At 31.8% G+C, this 16713-nt stretch overlaps 3 protein-coding genes across 6 annotated transcripts; all 3 read left to right on the top strand.

Annotated features, from left to right (window-relative positions):
* Positions 1 to 1718: 1718 nt before the first annotated feature.
* On the top strand, positions 1719 to 16451 carry LOC123207555 (50S ribosomal protein L9). Of its 4 annotated transcripts, none has more exons than XM_044625254.1 (6): positions 1719 to 1729; positions 13579 to 13737; positions 13837 to 13971; positions 14503 to 14610; positions 14837 to 14941; positions 16041 to 16451. In XM_044625254.1, exons 2-6 carry the CDS (start codon positions 13603 to 13605, stop codon positions 16203 to 16205), a joined length of 648 nt encoding a protein of 215 aa, XP_044481189.1. In that variant the 5' UTR covers positions 1719 to 1729; positions 13579 to 13602; the 3' UTR covers positions 16206 to 16451. The 4 variants fall into 4 exon arrangements, with proteins under 4 accessions (XP_044481189.1, XP_044481125.1, XP_044481011.1 ...); XM_044625190.1 differs by lacking the exon at positions 1719 to 1729 and adding an exon at positions 12969 to 13173 and having other exon boundaries at positions 13582 to 13737; XM_044625076.1 differs by lacking the exon at positions 1719 to 1729 and adding an exon at positions 12969 to 13238 and having other exon boundaries at positions 13582 to 13737.
* LOC123207423 (RNA-binding KH domain-containing protein RCF3) lies at positions 3580 to 9253 on the top strand. The gene is made up of 8 exons (XM_044624856.1): positions 3580 to 4626; positions 5821 to 6285; positions 6570 to 6818; positions 7597 to 7857; positions 8262 to 8335; positions 8488 to 8596; positions 8691 to 8817; positions 8932 to 9253. Exons 1-8 carry the CDS (start codon positions 3922 to 3924, stop codon positions 8949 to 8951), a joined length of 2010 nt encoding a protein of 669 aa, XP_044480791.1. The 5' UTR covers positions 3580 to 3921; the 3' UTR covers positions 8952 to 9253.
* LOC123207478 (small heat shock protein, chloroplastic) lies at positions 10864 to 11845 on the top strand. Its single transcript, XM_044624982.1, has 2 exons — positions 10864 to 11207; positions 11301 to 11845. The coding sequence occupies exons 1-2, from the start codon at positions 10952 to 10954 to the stop codon at positions 11735 to 11737; spliced, it is 693 nt and encodes a 230-aa protein (XP_044480917.1). The 5' UTR covers positions 10864 to 10951; the 3' UTR covers positions 11738 to 11845.
* Positions 16452 to 16713: the final 262 nt, after the last annotated feature.

Below are 16713 nucleotides of genomic sequence, written 5' to 3'. Positions count from 1 at the left end.
TTAGGTAGCATTCTTTTTTTTGTTGGTAAGTGTTTGTGAATAACGTAAATGATATATTGAGTGTTATCATATGATTGAATGATTTTTTAATTTAAATAGATACAATTATTAAATCAGATAAATTAAGAGTTTGATCTTAATATATTGTCAAATAAGACAACTTATGTTTTATTATAAATTGAGATTTCTCTTTTATCACTTAAATTATCTTTGAGGTTATATTTTTAGTTATTCTTAAAAACACGTATGACATGAAAATTCTTGTCATATTTTCTTCTGATGATCATAATTTTTAGGAGTATTACCTCTTATTAAAATTGATTTGCACATATTAAAATATATAAATCATAATTGTTAAACTAAAAGAACTTAAAGTATTACACGCGCAAATGTACAATTAAAAGTCTTAAAATAGAATCATTGGCATAAATTTATAACTAATCTAACTTTACAACTGGCCTAGTTTTTTACCTAAGATGTGAAATTTGTTCACCTTGTTTTACTTTATTTACCTACTGGTTTTTCAAAACTCTTTTACCTTTAGATAACTTCAATGGTTTGAAAGTGGGCCAAAAGAATTATGCCCATCTAAGATTTAGTGTAAATACAATGCCCACCTATAGGTTTTAAAAATTTATATACTCATCTATCATCCAGCTTTTATTAGATTTTTCTATTTGGGTTAAGAGTAAAACCATCATTTTACTTTTTATATTAAAAAAAATTATAATTTTATTTCATTTTTCTCATAAGTTTTTAAGATTGAAAATTTTGTTTCAACTTCAACTTTAAACAGTGACTCCCCCACTCCCCACATCTCTAAGGTTTTCTTTTCTCTTGTGACGGGATGACCACTGTTACCATCTCTACCATTTTTCTCTTTCGACCGCCTCCCTCATTGGTAGAAAAAGTTGACAAAGACAAAAATGTGTCTTCGTTTTCATCGACAAAGATGTTGTCTTTATTGAGAAAGAGACCAAAACAATTCATCTTTATCGCTTTGTTAACGAAGAGAGAAGAATTGTCTTCTCTCTTCGTAGACAATGAGTATTCACTAAATTGTTTTAATGTTATTTTGACAATTGGGAAGACAAAAAGTGAATGCACTGAGGTAGTGCTAGAACTTCAACACCAAAGCCTTTGTGGAACTTTAAGATTGTAAAGCTCCAGTGGTTGCTACTAGTGTGTGGTGAGAATGTGTTGGCAGTGAAGACAAGACAAGAGAAGAGATGGTGAGTAGAGAAGAAATAAAATAATTCAAAATTAAATATAATAAATAATATAATATAATTAAAATTAGAATTAGTTTATAGTATTTTTTATTATCTAATCATATAATAATATGTTATTATTTGCATATAAAATTGTGTATATAATACTATTCAAAATTAATTTATGATATTACATCTTGTATCATTTTCAAGGTAATGTAATTTTGTGTACAATTTTTTTATATATAATTTAGATATATAAATTATATATCATTTTGTGATTGAATGTTATTTTATATTTAATTTAAAATAATCACTCACATGATAACTAGGGATGGTAGTAGGGAGGAGATCTTAATCCTTGACTCTTGTCCCCATCTCTACAGAAGATATCAATCCCCGTTCCTGTTATATAAATGATAATGATTTTCCATTTCTTTTTCGATAAGAAAAATCTCCTCTTCGTCCCCGTAGAGAAAAATTCTCTCTTTGTTCTCATGAGAAAAAATCTTCTCCTTGTACTTTGTAAATACAACATAAATATATTAAATAACAAAATTAACTAAAATTAAAATTAATTAATTATTTCAAATGTTACAAATATCATACATTACTCATCTTAATATATACAACAAAAATATAAATAAATTTGAGTATTTTAAGGATATATTAGTATTTTAAATAAATTTATTAATATAAAAAAAACAAAAATAAGGATGAGGACAGAGATTAGGGTAAGGCGACGCAGGAAAGAGGCAAGTGGGGAGGGGATACATGTATATCTGTTTCTGATTGTAGAGATATTTTTTATCTCTTTCTCTGTTTTTATTAAGAAATTTTCTCTCCATTACAGTTGAAACTCTAAATTCAGATTGAAATTATCATCTTTAATAATAATATAACATTTATGTATTTAAATTATATACATATAATTTTATTGTTTCCTAAGTTGTATATATCTCTACCATTTACACTATCATGAAAATATCGTTTAAAAATAATAATTTTTTGATTATAGGTAAATTTAATTTCATTTTTTAACACTGGTTTTTTATTTTATAAATTCTTAAATTAAAACAATTCTGTTTCTCTTCCCAACAACAAACTTAAATAATAACTCAATTTCTTATTTGGTTTTGTACTCATTTATCTTCCCTCATAAAATAAAATATGCACTTCAATTTTATTTTAAATTATTTTCTATTAATAAAGGGCAAGAAAGTAAAATATCCACCATATTACATTGAAGCATCAACTGTGGTTTGGTTCATAAATATCCATGTTAATTTGTAAAATTGAAATTACCTAAAAGGTGTTGCCGAGGAATGAACAAATCATAAAATAATTAAATCGGATTGAATTTATCTGTATTAAATTAAATTTAGAAGGTAATTTAATATGTTATTTTAAAAATGTCATAAGTTATATTATTTTATAGGTCAAAGGACTTATTCCCATCTAAAGTTTATTGTATTCTTAAAGCGGTGTCTTTTAATTATTGAAAACTCAAAACATCTCGGTAGTTAAAATTAACGACACTAATTAATATTATTTATTTTATTTCTAAATTTAAAAAATAATAATTTTTTATAGTATTAAATTTTGAAATGTTATATTTTTTTTTTATGTTTTTTCTCTTCGCTCTCCCATTTTTTGGGGTTCATTATCGATTGGTTTTCTATCCCTCCCTTTCATTATAATTTTCAATGACTTCTTCTCATCTTTGTCATTGGACAAAAACATTTGGTGAGGAAAACAAGATTATCTTCATCACTTCTTTCAATGGGAGGAATAAGTCCTTCGGCCTATTTTATACGTTTGTAAGATGTTAAAACTTATATAGAGTTTTATGAATTTTTTTTTGAAAACAAAAAATTTATTCAAATAAGATCATCACATTAGACCAGAACCAACCACATACTTGATATAGTTTCTTTTCAATCTAACTTATGGTAGAAGAGTTAATTAGAGATTTTTTTTTGAAAAAAATGATTAGTTGTTTGGTTTTGAAAAGTATAAAAGAGTTTTCTAATATTAATTTATCAAAAAGGGTTTCGGTATATAAAAGAGCTTCTTATTGGCCATAAAATAACTTATTTAAAAAGACTTCTGAAATGTCATTAAACAACTTAATTTTTTTAAATAAAATTTTAAATAGCTATCATGGAAAATAACTTTGCAAAACGACGTGGTTTAGAGGCAGAGACTTTGAGTTATTACCTCAATTCTGTCATTGTTGGAATCTGGAAATTCATCTTAGAAAGACGTATTTCAACGGACGAGGAGTGTGGGAAGGGTAAGGTTTAGTTTCTCTAAAAACGACACCGTTGCATGGATGCTTTCAATAATTCCAAAGAGGAAAGAAGTAAAGTATCACACCAACACTACACTGGAAAACCATCGACTGTGGCTTGGCTTTGGTCTTTCTTTTTCTGTGTCACTCTGACACACCTCTGAGATCGAGATTCTCATTCCTAGGGTTTTAAGTCCCTCGCATATTCTCGAGAAACAAGCAGAAAAAGCACAAGAACTTATTTCCTGAACTACTAGGCTTTAACATTTTCAATTTTCACCAACAAGCCCTAGACGATCCTTTGCATGATAAATCACAGCTTCTACTACTTCAACTGCTTACTTAAATTCAATTTCAGAACTACGAACACGAACAAGAACTCGAACTCGAACAAGAACGATTATCTTCTTTTTTTCCATGGATAGATCTAGATCTAAGCGGAACTACTACTACGATCACCAGGACTACGATGGAGAACCGACCATGGGAAGGACCAAACCTCGATACAACCACCATTATGCTCCCAATAACTATCGCCAGCGTGGCGGGGCCAATTCGGTGAACAATAACAACAGCAATAACAGGGGAGCATCCGCAAACCCTAAGGACTCGTTGATGGTGACCACCACGTACCGCATTTTGTGCCACGATATGAAAGCCGGAGGTGTGATCGGGAAGTCCGGTAGCATTATCAAGTCTATTAGGCAACACACGGGCGCGTGGATCAACGTGCACGAGTTGATCCAGGGGGATGAGGAGAGGATTATTGAGATATCGGACACGAGACGGCGGGACCCCGAGGGGAGAATGCCGGCGTTTAGTCCGGCACAGGAGGCGTTGTTTTTGATTCATGATAGGATATTGGAGAGTGATGGTGGTGGTGGTGGTGGTGGTTATGGTGGTGGAGAGGAGGAGGACGAGTATGGTGGAGGATTTAGAGGAGGAGGGGGGAATAGAGTGGCGACGAGAATGGTGGTATCGAGAATGCATGTGGGGTGTTTGTTAGGGAAAGGAGGGAAGATTATTGAGCAAATGAGGATGGAGACTAAGACTCAGATTAGGATTTTACCTAGGGATCATTCTTTGCCACGTTGTGTTTCAATGTCAGAGGAGATTGTTCAGGTGAATCTCTTGTGAATGAATCTGAAGAATGAAATTACTGGATTTAACCATTTCTGCTGCATTGAACTTTATATTAGAACCACATCGCCCATTTGAACTCTCAAGTTACTTGGTGACTACTGACTGATCATTAGAATTTTCATTTCAAGTGTTAGTTGTAGCTGAATGGATGGTTACTTGCCAGAACTTGGCTGAAAGTGTATGCTTTGCCTTGGAAAACCATGGACTGTTTGGGTTCTTCCGTGGGTGTGTTTATTCACCTGTAGAGGGTTAATATATTTGATTTGCTCATTAGTTGTTAATGAATTGAAAACCAGATGTGTGAAATGACTTGGGACAGTTTTCCGGCTAAATTTTTTATTACCATTTGGAGATCTGATTTTAGAGCTTCATACATGAAGTTTATCCAAGATTTTGGTGTCAAAAAGATTTCATCATTAGTTTTTTATGACATTACACCCATAATGCACCTTTTCTTTGCATCTAGAATTCAGTTGCAATTGTATATATTATGTTGAAATAGTATTGTGTTGGTATCAGCCGTACTACAATGGAGGAATTGATGTGCAATACTTAGACATCAATGTTCAAGTATTGGTGCAGATGATCAAATTCTTGATCGCCTACCTTGGATTTTCTATCACTTTGTTGGGTCCTTGATTTGGTTGATTGCTTTGTACAGTGATGTCAGTATGGTTTGTATTGTGTAATTGCCATTTGTAGACAAAGGAATGGTTGTACAGTGTATTTTTTATGCTGAGTTACTTATTTTAATGCTCTATGTTTAGATCTGCAAGGGCTCATTGATATCAACTATAGCGTTTTAACGTCATTCAGATTTAATGACTACAATGCCATCCTGGATACCTCCCTGCAATATTATGTAGCCATTGCTGATATGACTGTTCCATTTCGAGCCTTAAAAATATCAATTTCTCACTATCTGTTCTATGCCATTTTGTTGGTCAAATCATGTAATCAGCAATAATTGCATATGTTGCAACAATTTTAGGTTTCTATGCTACTGTATTGCCTGGTACATTCTCCCTCTATCAGTACCTAGATAGAGCCATCTGCTAATCTAAAGATTAAAATCTGATAGTTTTATGTGTTTCCTTTTGATTTTTAATACTCCTTTTTAGTGATGACACATTAGAAATTGATTCATCATATGACCTTTCTTTTCTCTTGCAGGTTGTAGGTGATATTAATAATGTGAAAAATGCTATAGCAATTATTTCTTCACGCTTGAGAGAGAGTCAACATCGTGACCGCAGTCATTTCCATGGACGATTACATTCACCAGAACGATTTTTTCCTGATGAGGATTATATTCCTCATATGAACAACACGGCACGACGGTCAGCCATGGATGGGGCAAGATTTTCTGGCTCCAACTATAGAAGTCATAGCTATAATTCACGCAACTCTGGGTATTCTATGGAACTTGGTGCTGCTCCTGGTTCAGAAAGTGGGCAGCCCTTTTATGGTGAGGACCTTGTGTTTCGAATGCTTTGTCCAATCGACAAGATAGATAGAGTTATCGGAGAGTCTGAGGGCATAGTAGAATTGCTTCAGAATGAAATTGGTGTTGATGTTAAGGTTGCCGATCCTGTTACTGGTTCAGATGAACAAATAATCACAGTCTCTTCTGAGGAGGTATATGTCATGCTTTTTTTTTTTGCCATGTTGTGGACAAATGGGTCTCTGTTTCTTTCTTTATCTGGTTTTTAGAATGCTTGTATGTCTTAAAATATTCCTCTCTGGCCTAGTGACCATGTCCAACGTAGGCCTTTCAAATTCTTTTTGAAATTTTTGTAAGTACAAATGAGTATTATTTGCTGTGTGTACTATCCTCCTGAACTAAAGAATTGATTTAATAAAGAAATAGAGAAAAAAAAATTCAATGAAGGCTCTAACAGATCTTTTGATTGCTGTTTTAGGGTCCTGACGATGAGTTGTTTCCAGCCCAAGAAGCATTGCTGCATATCCAGACCCGCATCGTTGATCTCATTGCTGATAAGGATGATCTCATTACTACTAGGTTAATTGTACCATCGAGTGAAATTGGGTGTTTAGAGGGAAAAGATGGATGCTTAACTGAAATGAGGAAAGTAACTGGTGCAAAAATACAGATTCTGCCAAGGGAAAAAGTTCCAGCATGTGTATCTGGGACAGATGAGCTTGTACAGGTTTTTCATTTAATTACTAATAATTTTCTTTGTAGCTCTGACTTGTTAGATGACTGATGTTCCATGTTATGTATCAATACCTGAGGAAGGGAATCAGCAATGATTTAGAAGTTCTAATTTTGAAAAATTGAACTGGCAAATGTAATAGTTTTTGTTCACTCCCTGGTTGGTTCTCTATCTGATTGTTGTTGTATGATTAGGAGATGCTATATGTTAGCATTTCTAATCTGTATCCAACTTTTTCATCAATCCAAGTGGGTGAGTTGAACTTGAATGATTAGTCCCATGTTTTGAACTAAGAGTTTGGAAGTTCAACCAATGAGTTTCCTGGCTACTAAAGGTTATAGGATTTAACAGTAGCCCCTGTTTCACATGTGGATGTGAAAATTTTCTTGGTGAACAGATTGAAAAAAATATAAAAATCTACTGATAATTTTAGAAGTTCTCTTATATCTGGCTATGCTTCTTTCCCTGATTCTTGTGAAAAAGATTGAAAAAAAAATCTACTGATAATTTAGAAGTTCTCTTATATCTGGATATGCTTCTTTCCCTGATTCTTGTGATGCTTATTTACACCTGCTTGTTTGTCAATGGGGACTTTATTATCATTCATCAATTGGAATTGTTTTGACAAAAGAAAAAGGCTTCAAGACCCGCTGTCTCTGTAGGTCACTAAATAAAGAGTTGGACAAAATTGCTCACTTCACTACTGTTTTAGTTTTCCTATTCTCTCTCTCCGTCTCTCTCTTTGTCTGAAAGGCATATTATTATCGTACAGATTGTAGGGGATATCAAAGCCGCTCGAGATGCTCTTGTTGAGGTGACGACAAGATTGCGGAGTTACTTATATAGGGATTTCTTTCAGAAGGATACACCGCCTTCTTCTATTTCTGCGGCAGGTCCTGTTGGTAGCTCTTCCGGAATGGAGGCCACTTCTCCTAATAACAATACTCCTGTTCGTGAAGGTCAGGCTGCTTGTGATCCTCCTGCTGCTACTAATCAGAATGTGCAAACTGTGGCAACAACACAACTATCAAAGGTTCTTACTGGTGGATCTGGAGCTATTTTTGTGTTAATATTAGCTTCTCTTCACTGATTCTTTTTTCTCCTTTTTTTCTGTTGTTTTCTATTTAATGGATGCAGTACATTCAATCACTTCACTGTTGAATTATGATTGATTATCTGGTTTTTGGGAAATTAGGACACTGGATTAGTCCAGTTTATTGATGGTCCAGACTACTAATATTGTTTTCAAATGTAAAATGTCAAGTTCATTTTAAACGAGAAGCACAAATTTGAATACATTTCTCTTCTATTTTAAGGTCAAAATTTATTTAAATGCCACTAGGTGACTTTCCTTGGCATGACTTGTGACCCATCAATCTATTATGTGGTGGTTTCTTCCTTGTTTTGTATCTTTAGATTTTTGTTGTTGTATTGTAGGAAGCTGGAGGGTCTATCAGTGAGAAACAGAATGAAACTGATCGCCGCGAAGACGTGCCAAGTGCAATGAACAGGTAGCAAATGCAGTTTTACTTTATTTGGGTGTTCTACAAATTAAGTTGTAGTTCATATTTTCTGAAAATTATGCATGAGTCATTGTTTTATTTATTTAGATGTCATTAATGAAAGTAATTTCAACTTGTCACATATTTCAATATCTTGTTAGAATCCCGATACCGCTTGTCACTAGGAGTACACTTGAAGTTGTCATACCGGAGCATGCAGTGCCAAAGCTTATAACAAAGTCCAAAAATAAGCTTGCACTTTTCAGTGAGGTGAGCCTACCTTTGGCAGGCTGTCAATCTACTTATTAATTCGGTCTAGTATGATTGACTTATATGTATTTCTGTGTCTGGATTATGGGAATAGCTGTCTGGTGCCACGGTTACTCTTATAGAAGATAGACCAGAGGTGACACAGAAGATCATTCAAATATCAGGTACACCGGAGCAAGCTGAGAAAGCCCAGAGTTTACTACAAGGCTTTATTTTGAGCAGTGAGTGTTTCAGTTTCATCTCTAACAATAGATAATCATTCTTTTTTTTCTTCTTTCCCCGAATGTCTCCATGTAAACATTTGAATGTTCATTAGCTCATTTTCTTTGATTCAGCACAAGAAGACGGACCATAAGTTAGTCCTCTGAATATGCACACACAGGTAATACAACGGCAACGGATGTTCGAATATATCTATGATTTGACCCAAAAATGTATGTTATCGGAGCTAGAATGATTTCAGCCTTTATCTAAGAAACGAGAATGCTAATTATGTGTGTCTTTTGGCTGGTGTTCTGGATGATGAATTATCGAGGGAAGGAGCTTCTCTGTAAATGTTAACGTAAACGGCTCCTATCCAAGTTTATGTTTAAATACTTGAGTATTGGTGTATCAATACAACAATTGCAGTAAATTTCCCTTGTCTTTGTGCTTTTACATGTGTTGTCTTTACATCTCACAAGTCCAATGTTAAATTTGAACTTGGATGGACTTGGTTGATGGCATAGTTATTCTCATGGGTGGACTCCGGGGAGTTTCTGGAGGATTAAAGTTGTCGTCTTCAAGCATATCAACGAAAATAGGCCAAAGCATCTTTCGCTTTTGGTCCTCTTGTCATTACCCTTTTATTTTTTTGTTCAGCTTGTGTTTTATTTTTGGGCAAATCTCAAAATGTTTGATTTGCTAATTTTACTCGTACAAAAATCTAAAATTCGAATCTGTTCATGAATACGTGAAGTTAAGCTTATTTTGGCTCAACTCTCGATAATAACATATTTGGAACAATTCTTAGGAAATGGGCATAGTAGAAAGCATGGTTGGCCGTGTAGTTAAATTTGAATTGAACTTATTCGAATTTTAATTTAAGTTTGGTTTGAATGAATTTAAAACTAGTTTAGTTTAAATGAGTTCAAATTTAAAAGTTTAACATTTTCAAACTAAAGCTTCGATATTTAGTTTATCAAATTTGTAAGTTTAAAATTTTTGATATAAAACGACGTTATTTTGATTAATATGTATTAAAATGATATCGTTTGAATAATGAGTTAAACTAATAACTCGATTCGAGTTTGAGTTTGGTTTTACATAAATCAAGTTGAACTCACTTTTAGATAAACTCAAACTTGGTTTAGTTTGAATCTAACTCTAATTGACTCTCACTTCAACCATGAATATAAATAAGAGTATAATTAGTTCGGATATAAAAAATATTATTATAAAAATATATTATTAAAAAATATAATTGGTATATATAAATAATTTTTATTTTGGTTAATATTTAATAATAATATGCATATATAATATGTATAATTTTGTATATAAATAAAGATTTATCTTCATGTAATTAAAATTTTTTTATCTCTACTTTTAAATTATTTAATCATAAAAAATAAATTATTATATGAATATAAAACTGTACATATAATATTACTTTTTTTAGTTATAAAGAAAAGAATACTTTGACGGTGAGATAACATCTTATTCCTTCATACAAACTTTTGTGTTGAGCTTGGTTAGCTTCTCTGCTTTACCGTTACACAAAATTAAGGAACTCAGGGTATTTATCATGAGTCATAAAATTATGTGTATAATTTATATATATAATTTTGTATATAATTGATGATGTATTATTATATAATTAGATATTAATTTATTTTAAATTTTAAATTATTTATTTATTTATATAATAATTATATATATTATTTACACACTTTTTAAAGTACTCAACCGTGAGATTCTAAAAAACAAGTCCGGATGAACAATTTGATTTGCTATACCCTCTCTCATCATCATAAATTTATCAAAGATTGTTCCATTAAAGTGGTTTCAATTTTCCAAAATGAAAAAAATAGAAGGACCTAATTGTAAAATCATTCATTTGTTCCCAGATGTCACAACATGCAGAGTTTTCCCGAAAGAACGAGAAAATAGTAGAAAGCAAAGCAAACGTTGGCCCAGCGACTCCACAGTCAAATCATAACCTTCAAGATTTCTCTGCAAACTTCCCCAACTTTCTTTTAACCTATCTATAAATACACTTGTATTCTTCTCAATTCAAGACCATCTGAATTTAATACTCCAGTTTGAGTTCGTGTTGCATCATTTTGTATAACAAAATTCTTTACAAATTGATCAATGGCTTCAGCGCTGTCAATTTCAGCCTCACCTTTCCTCTCAACCAAGCCCAAAGCTTCACCAAGAAAGAACGTAACGCCCTGTCGAGTTGTCCTATCGTCGAGGAGGAGCTCTCGGCTGCCTGTTGTTAGGGCTGAGGCCGCTGGGGATGGCAAGGAAAACGCCGTGGACGTGCATGTTAATCAAGGACAACAAGGGAACTCTTCTTCTGTGGAGCGGCGACCGAGGAGACTGGCTGTAGACATTTCACCTTTTGGTAAGTGTCATCTGTAATTTTCCAAATCTTTGGGAAAATTTTAATTTACTCAATCTTGTTGACCTAATTTTCTTAAATTTTTGGTGGTTAAAGGTTTGATGGATCCTTTTTCTCCAATGAGGACAATGCGTCAAATGTTGGACACAATGGACCGTCTCTTCGAGGACACCATGACATTCCCCGGCAGCCGGAATCGAACGATGGGGGAAGTGCGAGCTCCATGGGACATTAAACACGAGGAAAACGAGATCAAAATGCGTTTCGATATGCCAGGATTGACCAAGGAAGACGTGAAAATCTCGGTGGAGGATGATGTCCTTGTGATAAAAGGAGAGCACAAAAAAGAGGAAGGCGGCGATGGTAACGATTCTTGGTGGAGCAGAAGCGTCAGTAATTACGATACTCGTCTTCAACTTCCTGAAAATTGTGACAAGGGGAATATCAAAGCTGAGCTCAAGAATGGTGTTCTTTATATCAACATTCCTAAGACAAAAGTTGAACGCAAGGTCGTTGATGTTCAAATTCAGTAAATGATGTGTGAAATTTTGAGGCTTTATGTAATCAGTTTGTATTTATGTATGAAGTAATTTGTAAAGAGAAAGTTTTATTCCTAAATCACAATGCTTTCTTAAGTTGAATCTTGTTCTTGAGATAATTCCTAAAAGAAAATATTAAGAAATTTTCTCAGAGGGAGAAAGTGAGAAGAAATTTTTTCCAGAGAGGATAAGAATAGGATGGAAACAGAAATTTTTTTTCATTGGAATGAAACTAGGATTAAGATATTTAACCTTTATCCTCTCTAATTTTGGCCTTCTAAAATTGATTCTAAATCTATTATGGGTAATAAAAATAATGATAAAATTATGAGTATTTATTTTAGATATATGTGTATATATGTAACATATGTTATTATATAATTTAATAATTTTAAATTAAAGGTAAATTAATATTTAATTATATTATAATATATATAAATATATATATTTATTTGTGTATCTAAAATGAATATGTATAATATTATTCTAAAGAGGTGTTTGGTTTGATAAATATTTTATTGTTAAAATTAAAAAATTATCTCGAAGAATATTGGGTATAAACTATTATTATATTTGACAAAAATATATAAATATAAATAATTATTGTGTTTAATTAGAGGTAATAAAAAAATATTAATATATTATTTTATTTAAATATTTATGGATATAGTTATTTTAAAATATTTTTTATGTTATTTATTATATTAATTAAAAATGTGATTATTTTTTTAAAAAATTAATAAATAAAAATATAATTATAAGAAAATCAAGATTGTGAAAGTGATAATCAAATTATTTCATATATTATTTATTATATCATTAATAATAATAAAAAATTATTAAAATTTTTATAATTTATTATCAAAATAATCTTTTTATTTCATAACTAAAATTAAAATGTTTTTAAAAAAAATAATTTAGTTATAATAATTTTTAATAACTTAGAATTATCTTATATCTGATTTATTATCAAAATAATATTTTATAAAAGTGATTAATTGATATCAAAGTGTTTAAAATTTTTAATAAAAAGTGATAAAATAGTATCACTCTTTTTAAGATTTCCTGTTGTCAGAATACTGAAATTATTTTGATATGATCATTTCTTGTGTTAAAATTATCTTAATATTTTAAAATAAATAATTATAATAATATTAGTCATTTCTAATTGAAAATAACAAACAAACTTCAATTATTAATATTTTTTTTAAATGTTTTAATAAAAACCCTACGCTCCTCTTTTGTTTTTATTCAACCCAAAACCCTAGCTGCCTCAAACATACTGGCCTTACACCTCTTACTGCCCCGTCTAGCCGGTGACGGATAACAGCGGTGTTCACAACTCTTGCATATCTCTTCTCTCTAAATCTCGTTTTTAATCTCCTTGTTTCAGTATCAATGAAAACCTCATATCAACAACACTAAAAAGAGTAATTTTTTTTTTTTCACTCCATTGAAAAGAGCTTTGCTAGCGGGTTTATATTCTTCTCCTTGGGTATGCTTATTATAATGGGGTTATGCTCTTTTTGCCTGTGTAAAATGATTTGTTCTTCTGGGTATTTGAAGAAAATATTTAATTTTCTGACTTATTTCTAATTAGCATTTCTTCTGAGTGTTTATCACTGTGAGTAATTAATTTGATTGAATATTCAGTAATTAAAGATCGTTTTTTATGTGGGTTTTTATCAGTTTGACTAGTAATTTTGATTGAATGTTTAGAATTTTTTTAATTGATTTTGTTGTGGTAAAATGTTAAAATTAATTCATTAGTAGTTATGTTTGGAATGTTCAGATGGTTGGATTATACGACTAATTTATCAACTTTTTTGTTGAAGTAGGTAGTTTGAAACAGGCATTGGATGGCTTATATTCAACACAGCAGAAATGTCCTCAGGCAGATTATGAAAGAGGGCGCTGATCGTGCATTCCATCATCCCATATTGTTTGCCTGTCAAGGAGTTAGATATAGACGATTGGACGTTATTCTCACAACGGTGAGTGCATTTTGAATCAACTAAAGATTTTATTTTATTTTTATTTTAAGTTGTATATTTCTTTTTTAACTAATTGGTTGATTAGTTTCATGTTTTTAGAAAATAGAAAAGCTTGGAAATGCGGGTGAGGTGGTGAAGGTTGCACCTGGATATTTTCGCAACCACTTGATGCCCAAATTGCTTGCAGTCCCAAATATTGAGAAGTATGCTTATCTCATCAGAGAGCAGCGCAGGGTATGTATTTGTCTGTTAAATATATTGAACTGTACACAAGCACTTATCGCCATACAAATGTGCATGTGCATGTACTTGACCACATATAATTTTTGGTTATGTAATATGAATTAATTTTTTTGGGGTATGATGTGTGGAAAAAACCCAAGCTTGTGGCTTAAAGTAGAGCATTCTTGAATTTTCAAATTATGTGTTCGTTATGGTGCAAGTGATACCATTTCTTAACTGTTAACTTATCTGCTGTATTATGGAAATATTTAATGTTTTCACTACATGAGTTAATTATTTTGGTGTTAGTTATTTGCATTCTTTTATACACATTCTCCCTTTTGCTGGTGACCTTGTACTGTCTTAAGAACTTAATTTCACTCATGCAGAAAATTTTCTTTAGTTTCTTCTGATTCTTAAAAGCATTCATATTTAACTGCTTTATAAATTTGACTTTCTGTTATAATCTTTATTTCTTTCCAGATCATCCTGTCTTTTTAATTTCAATTGCAACTTGCTATTGTTGTGATCTATTTTTATCAGATTTATCAACCCAAGGAAGAGGAAGAGGTTAAAGTAGACAAAAAGACCGAGGACGATAAGACAAAGGAATATGAAAAGGCAGCAAAACGACTATTGAATACTCGACTGGTTTGTGTCCTGTCTTTTACATATTTCAGATTTGGATGTATAAATCTTTGGTCTTATACATGCCTTTTTGAAATTTATTTTCTTCCTTTAATTTATACTTGAGATGGAGATATATCTTCAAAGATGTGATTGCTTTGTTTTCTTTTACAAAAATTGAGAAAAAAGAAAACGAATAAAGCTGTTAGAGTTGAACACATTGATTGATGTAACTAGTTTGCACTTGTAGGTGTTGAGGAGGTTCCCCAATATTGAAAAATTACGTTCTCGTGCATCAAAAGATGACCCGATAGAAGTGCGATCTCCTGTTACAAAAGAGGAGATTGTGGCTGAGGTATTAGTGTGTTCTTTGTTTTTAATTGTTTCTTTAATAGAATTCTAAAGCAAGCTTTGTTCTTATGACATGTCCAACCTTTGAGTAATCATTTAATTGGAGATCTCCTGAACCCCAGAAACTGTGATTTGTAATTTCTATTCATGGCTGTTAAACATTGATATAGGATACAGAAAAAAACATATTTCTTAGGGTAGCCCATACATTTACATATAAGTCAGGTAAATAACCTTTAAGGTCATACCAATAATTCAGATGATTGTTGTTTTATTTATCTAATTATTTCAGGTTATGCCAACAATTGAAATGATTGCTCTTCTATTTATCTAATTATGTTATCCAGTTTAGACAGTTGAACTATTTTTTCATAGGAGTCTGGTGTTTACTATGTAGTATATTTGTTAGGTCTCAACCTTTGTATGTGAAGTTGGAGAAAATTGCGAATGATTAGCATACTGAAATTTTAAAATAATTGCTAAGCATGTTGTATGTGGATGAATGCAGAGCACTATAAATAAGAAAGAGTTGCAGTGTTGATCCATAATCTAGAAAAACAAATTTACAGATTTGTTTTAATTGGATAAAAAGCATAGTTTAGTGATTAGAGAACGTTGCTGCTGGATGATTAAACTGATGGGAATGCAAATTTAGAAGTCATTATGAACATATAATTCCTGTATATCTAAATTGAAAATTCAATATGCAAGTGCAGGTAAAATTTGAGTTTTATGGTAATTTTATCTGGTTTTCTTCACAGATTACACTGTTTTTTGTCATTTATGGCCTATGAATCACATAGTGGTGGTTTGAATTTTGATGATTTTTTTATCAATTTTCTTGTGAATTTGCTTGGTATTTAATCCAGGTGTAGCTTTTGTTCTTCCTTGTTAGATCAGTACTATAAAACTTTGGGATTGGATCCTTGAACCACATACGATTCCATTGACGAAAGTTCATTATTTGAATTTTTATTTATCATTTATCCTTTACTGCACTGGTACAATTTTATCATGTTAGATTCAGTTACACAAGTTCATTATTCAAATTTCTATTTATCTTTCATCTTCTACTGTGCTGATACAATTTTATAACGTTTCAGGTGGCAAGACAACTTTCAGTAGTTATTGAACCTGAAAATCTTCATCTACCTTCGCCTTTATCAACTTATGGAGAGTATGAGCTGCCTTTGCGGTTGCCAAAGTCCATCCCCTTACCAGAAGGAAAAGTTCAATGGACACTCAAAGTTAAAATCCGGGGCAAATAAACAATGATGGGAATTTCCCAATTATATCAGAGGATTTTTTTTTGTTTATTCTATTGAGAATAATCTGACTGATGAGCTAGATACTTTGAATTTCGCTGACAGTATGGATACCCTAGGAAGCTGTCTGGAGTGCTGTAATGTCCATGATTCCTTTTTGTAATGCCAAGTTCTTTTCTTTTATTGGTTACATTCCTGCAATTGTCACTGGACATAAACTGATTCCAATGCCTTACAGATTTTCCTGAATCCATTGTGATTAAGCTAATTTGGCGCTGGTTACAGTATTTGTGAAGGTTAACATTAGTGGGAACCAAACCTTCACAAATTTAAGGCAATGAGCTTCATACCCTCGCAAATATTAGAAGGGTTAATGTTTCATGTTTTAAGGATGTTTCCAGCTTAGCAATGAGTATTATTAGAAATGTAATCAAGGGACTTAATGTCAGGCAGTCTGCAGTTTAGTCTTTAAGTTTCATGTAATAAGATTGCTGTAACTGTAATGTGTATT

The sequence above is a fragment of the Mangifera indica genome, chromosome 1 (assembly GCF_011075055.1).
Source record: "Mangifera indica cultivar Alphonso chromosome 1, CATAS_Mindica_2.1, whole genome shotgun sequence".
Classification (NCBI taxonomy): Eukaryota; Viridiplantae; Streptophyta; class Magnoliopsida; order Sapindales; family Anacardiaceae; genus Mangifera; species Mangifera indica.
Note: the sequence above shows the minus strand (reverse complement) of the source record. Positions and strands in the feature narration are given on the sequence as shown.

Excerpts from the sequence above, each read along its gene's own strand:
- LOC123207478 (XM_044624982.1), top strand. The coding sequence starts at position 10,952 with ATGGCTTCAGCGCTGTCAATTTCAGCCTCACCTTTCCTCTCAACCAAG. Across the intron at positions 11,208-11,300 it reads TGTAGACATTTCACCTTTTG|GTTTGATGGATCCTTTTTCT; the intron begins GTAAGTGTCATC and ends TGGTGGTTAAAG.
- LOC123207423 (XM_044624856.1), top strand. The coding sequence starts at position 3,922 with ATGGATAGATCTAGATCTAAGCGGAACTACTACTACGATCACCAGGAC. Across the intron at positions 6,286-6,569 it reads TCACAGTCTCTTCTGAGGAG|GGTCCTGACGATGAGTTGTT; the intron begins GTATATGTCATG and ends TTGCTGTTTTAG. Across the intron at positions 8,336-8,487 it reads GTGCCAAGTGCAATGAACAG|AATCCCGATACCGCTTGTCA; the intron begins GTAGCAAATGCA and ends ATATCTTGTTAG.
- LOC123207555 (XM_044625254.1), top strand. The coding sequence starts at position 13,603 with ATGGCTTATATTCAACACAGCAGAAATGTCCTCAGGCAGATTATGAAA. Across the intron at positions 14,611-14,836 it reads GACTATTGAATACTCGACTG|GTGTTGAGGAGGTTCCCCAA; the intron begins GTTTGTGTCCTG and ends TTGCACTTGTAG. Across the intron at positions 14,942-16,040 it reads AAGAGGAGATTGTGGCTGAG|GTGGCAAGACAACTTTCAGT; the intron begins GTATTAGTGTGT and ends ATAACGTTTCAG.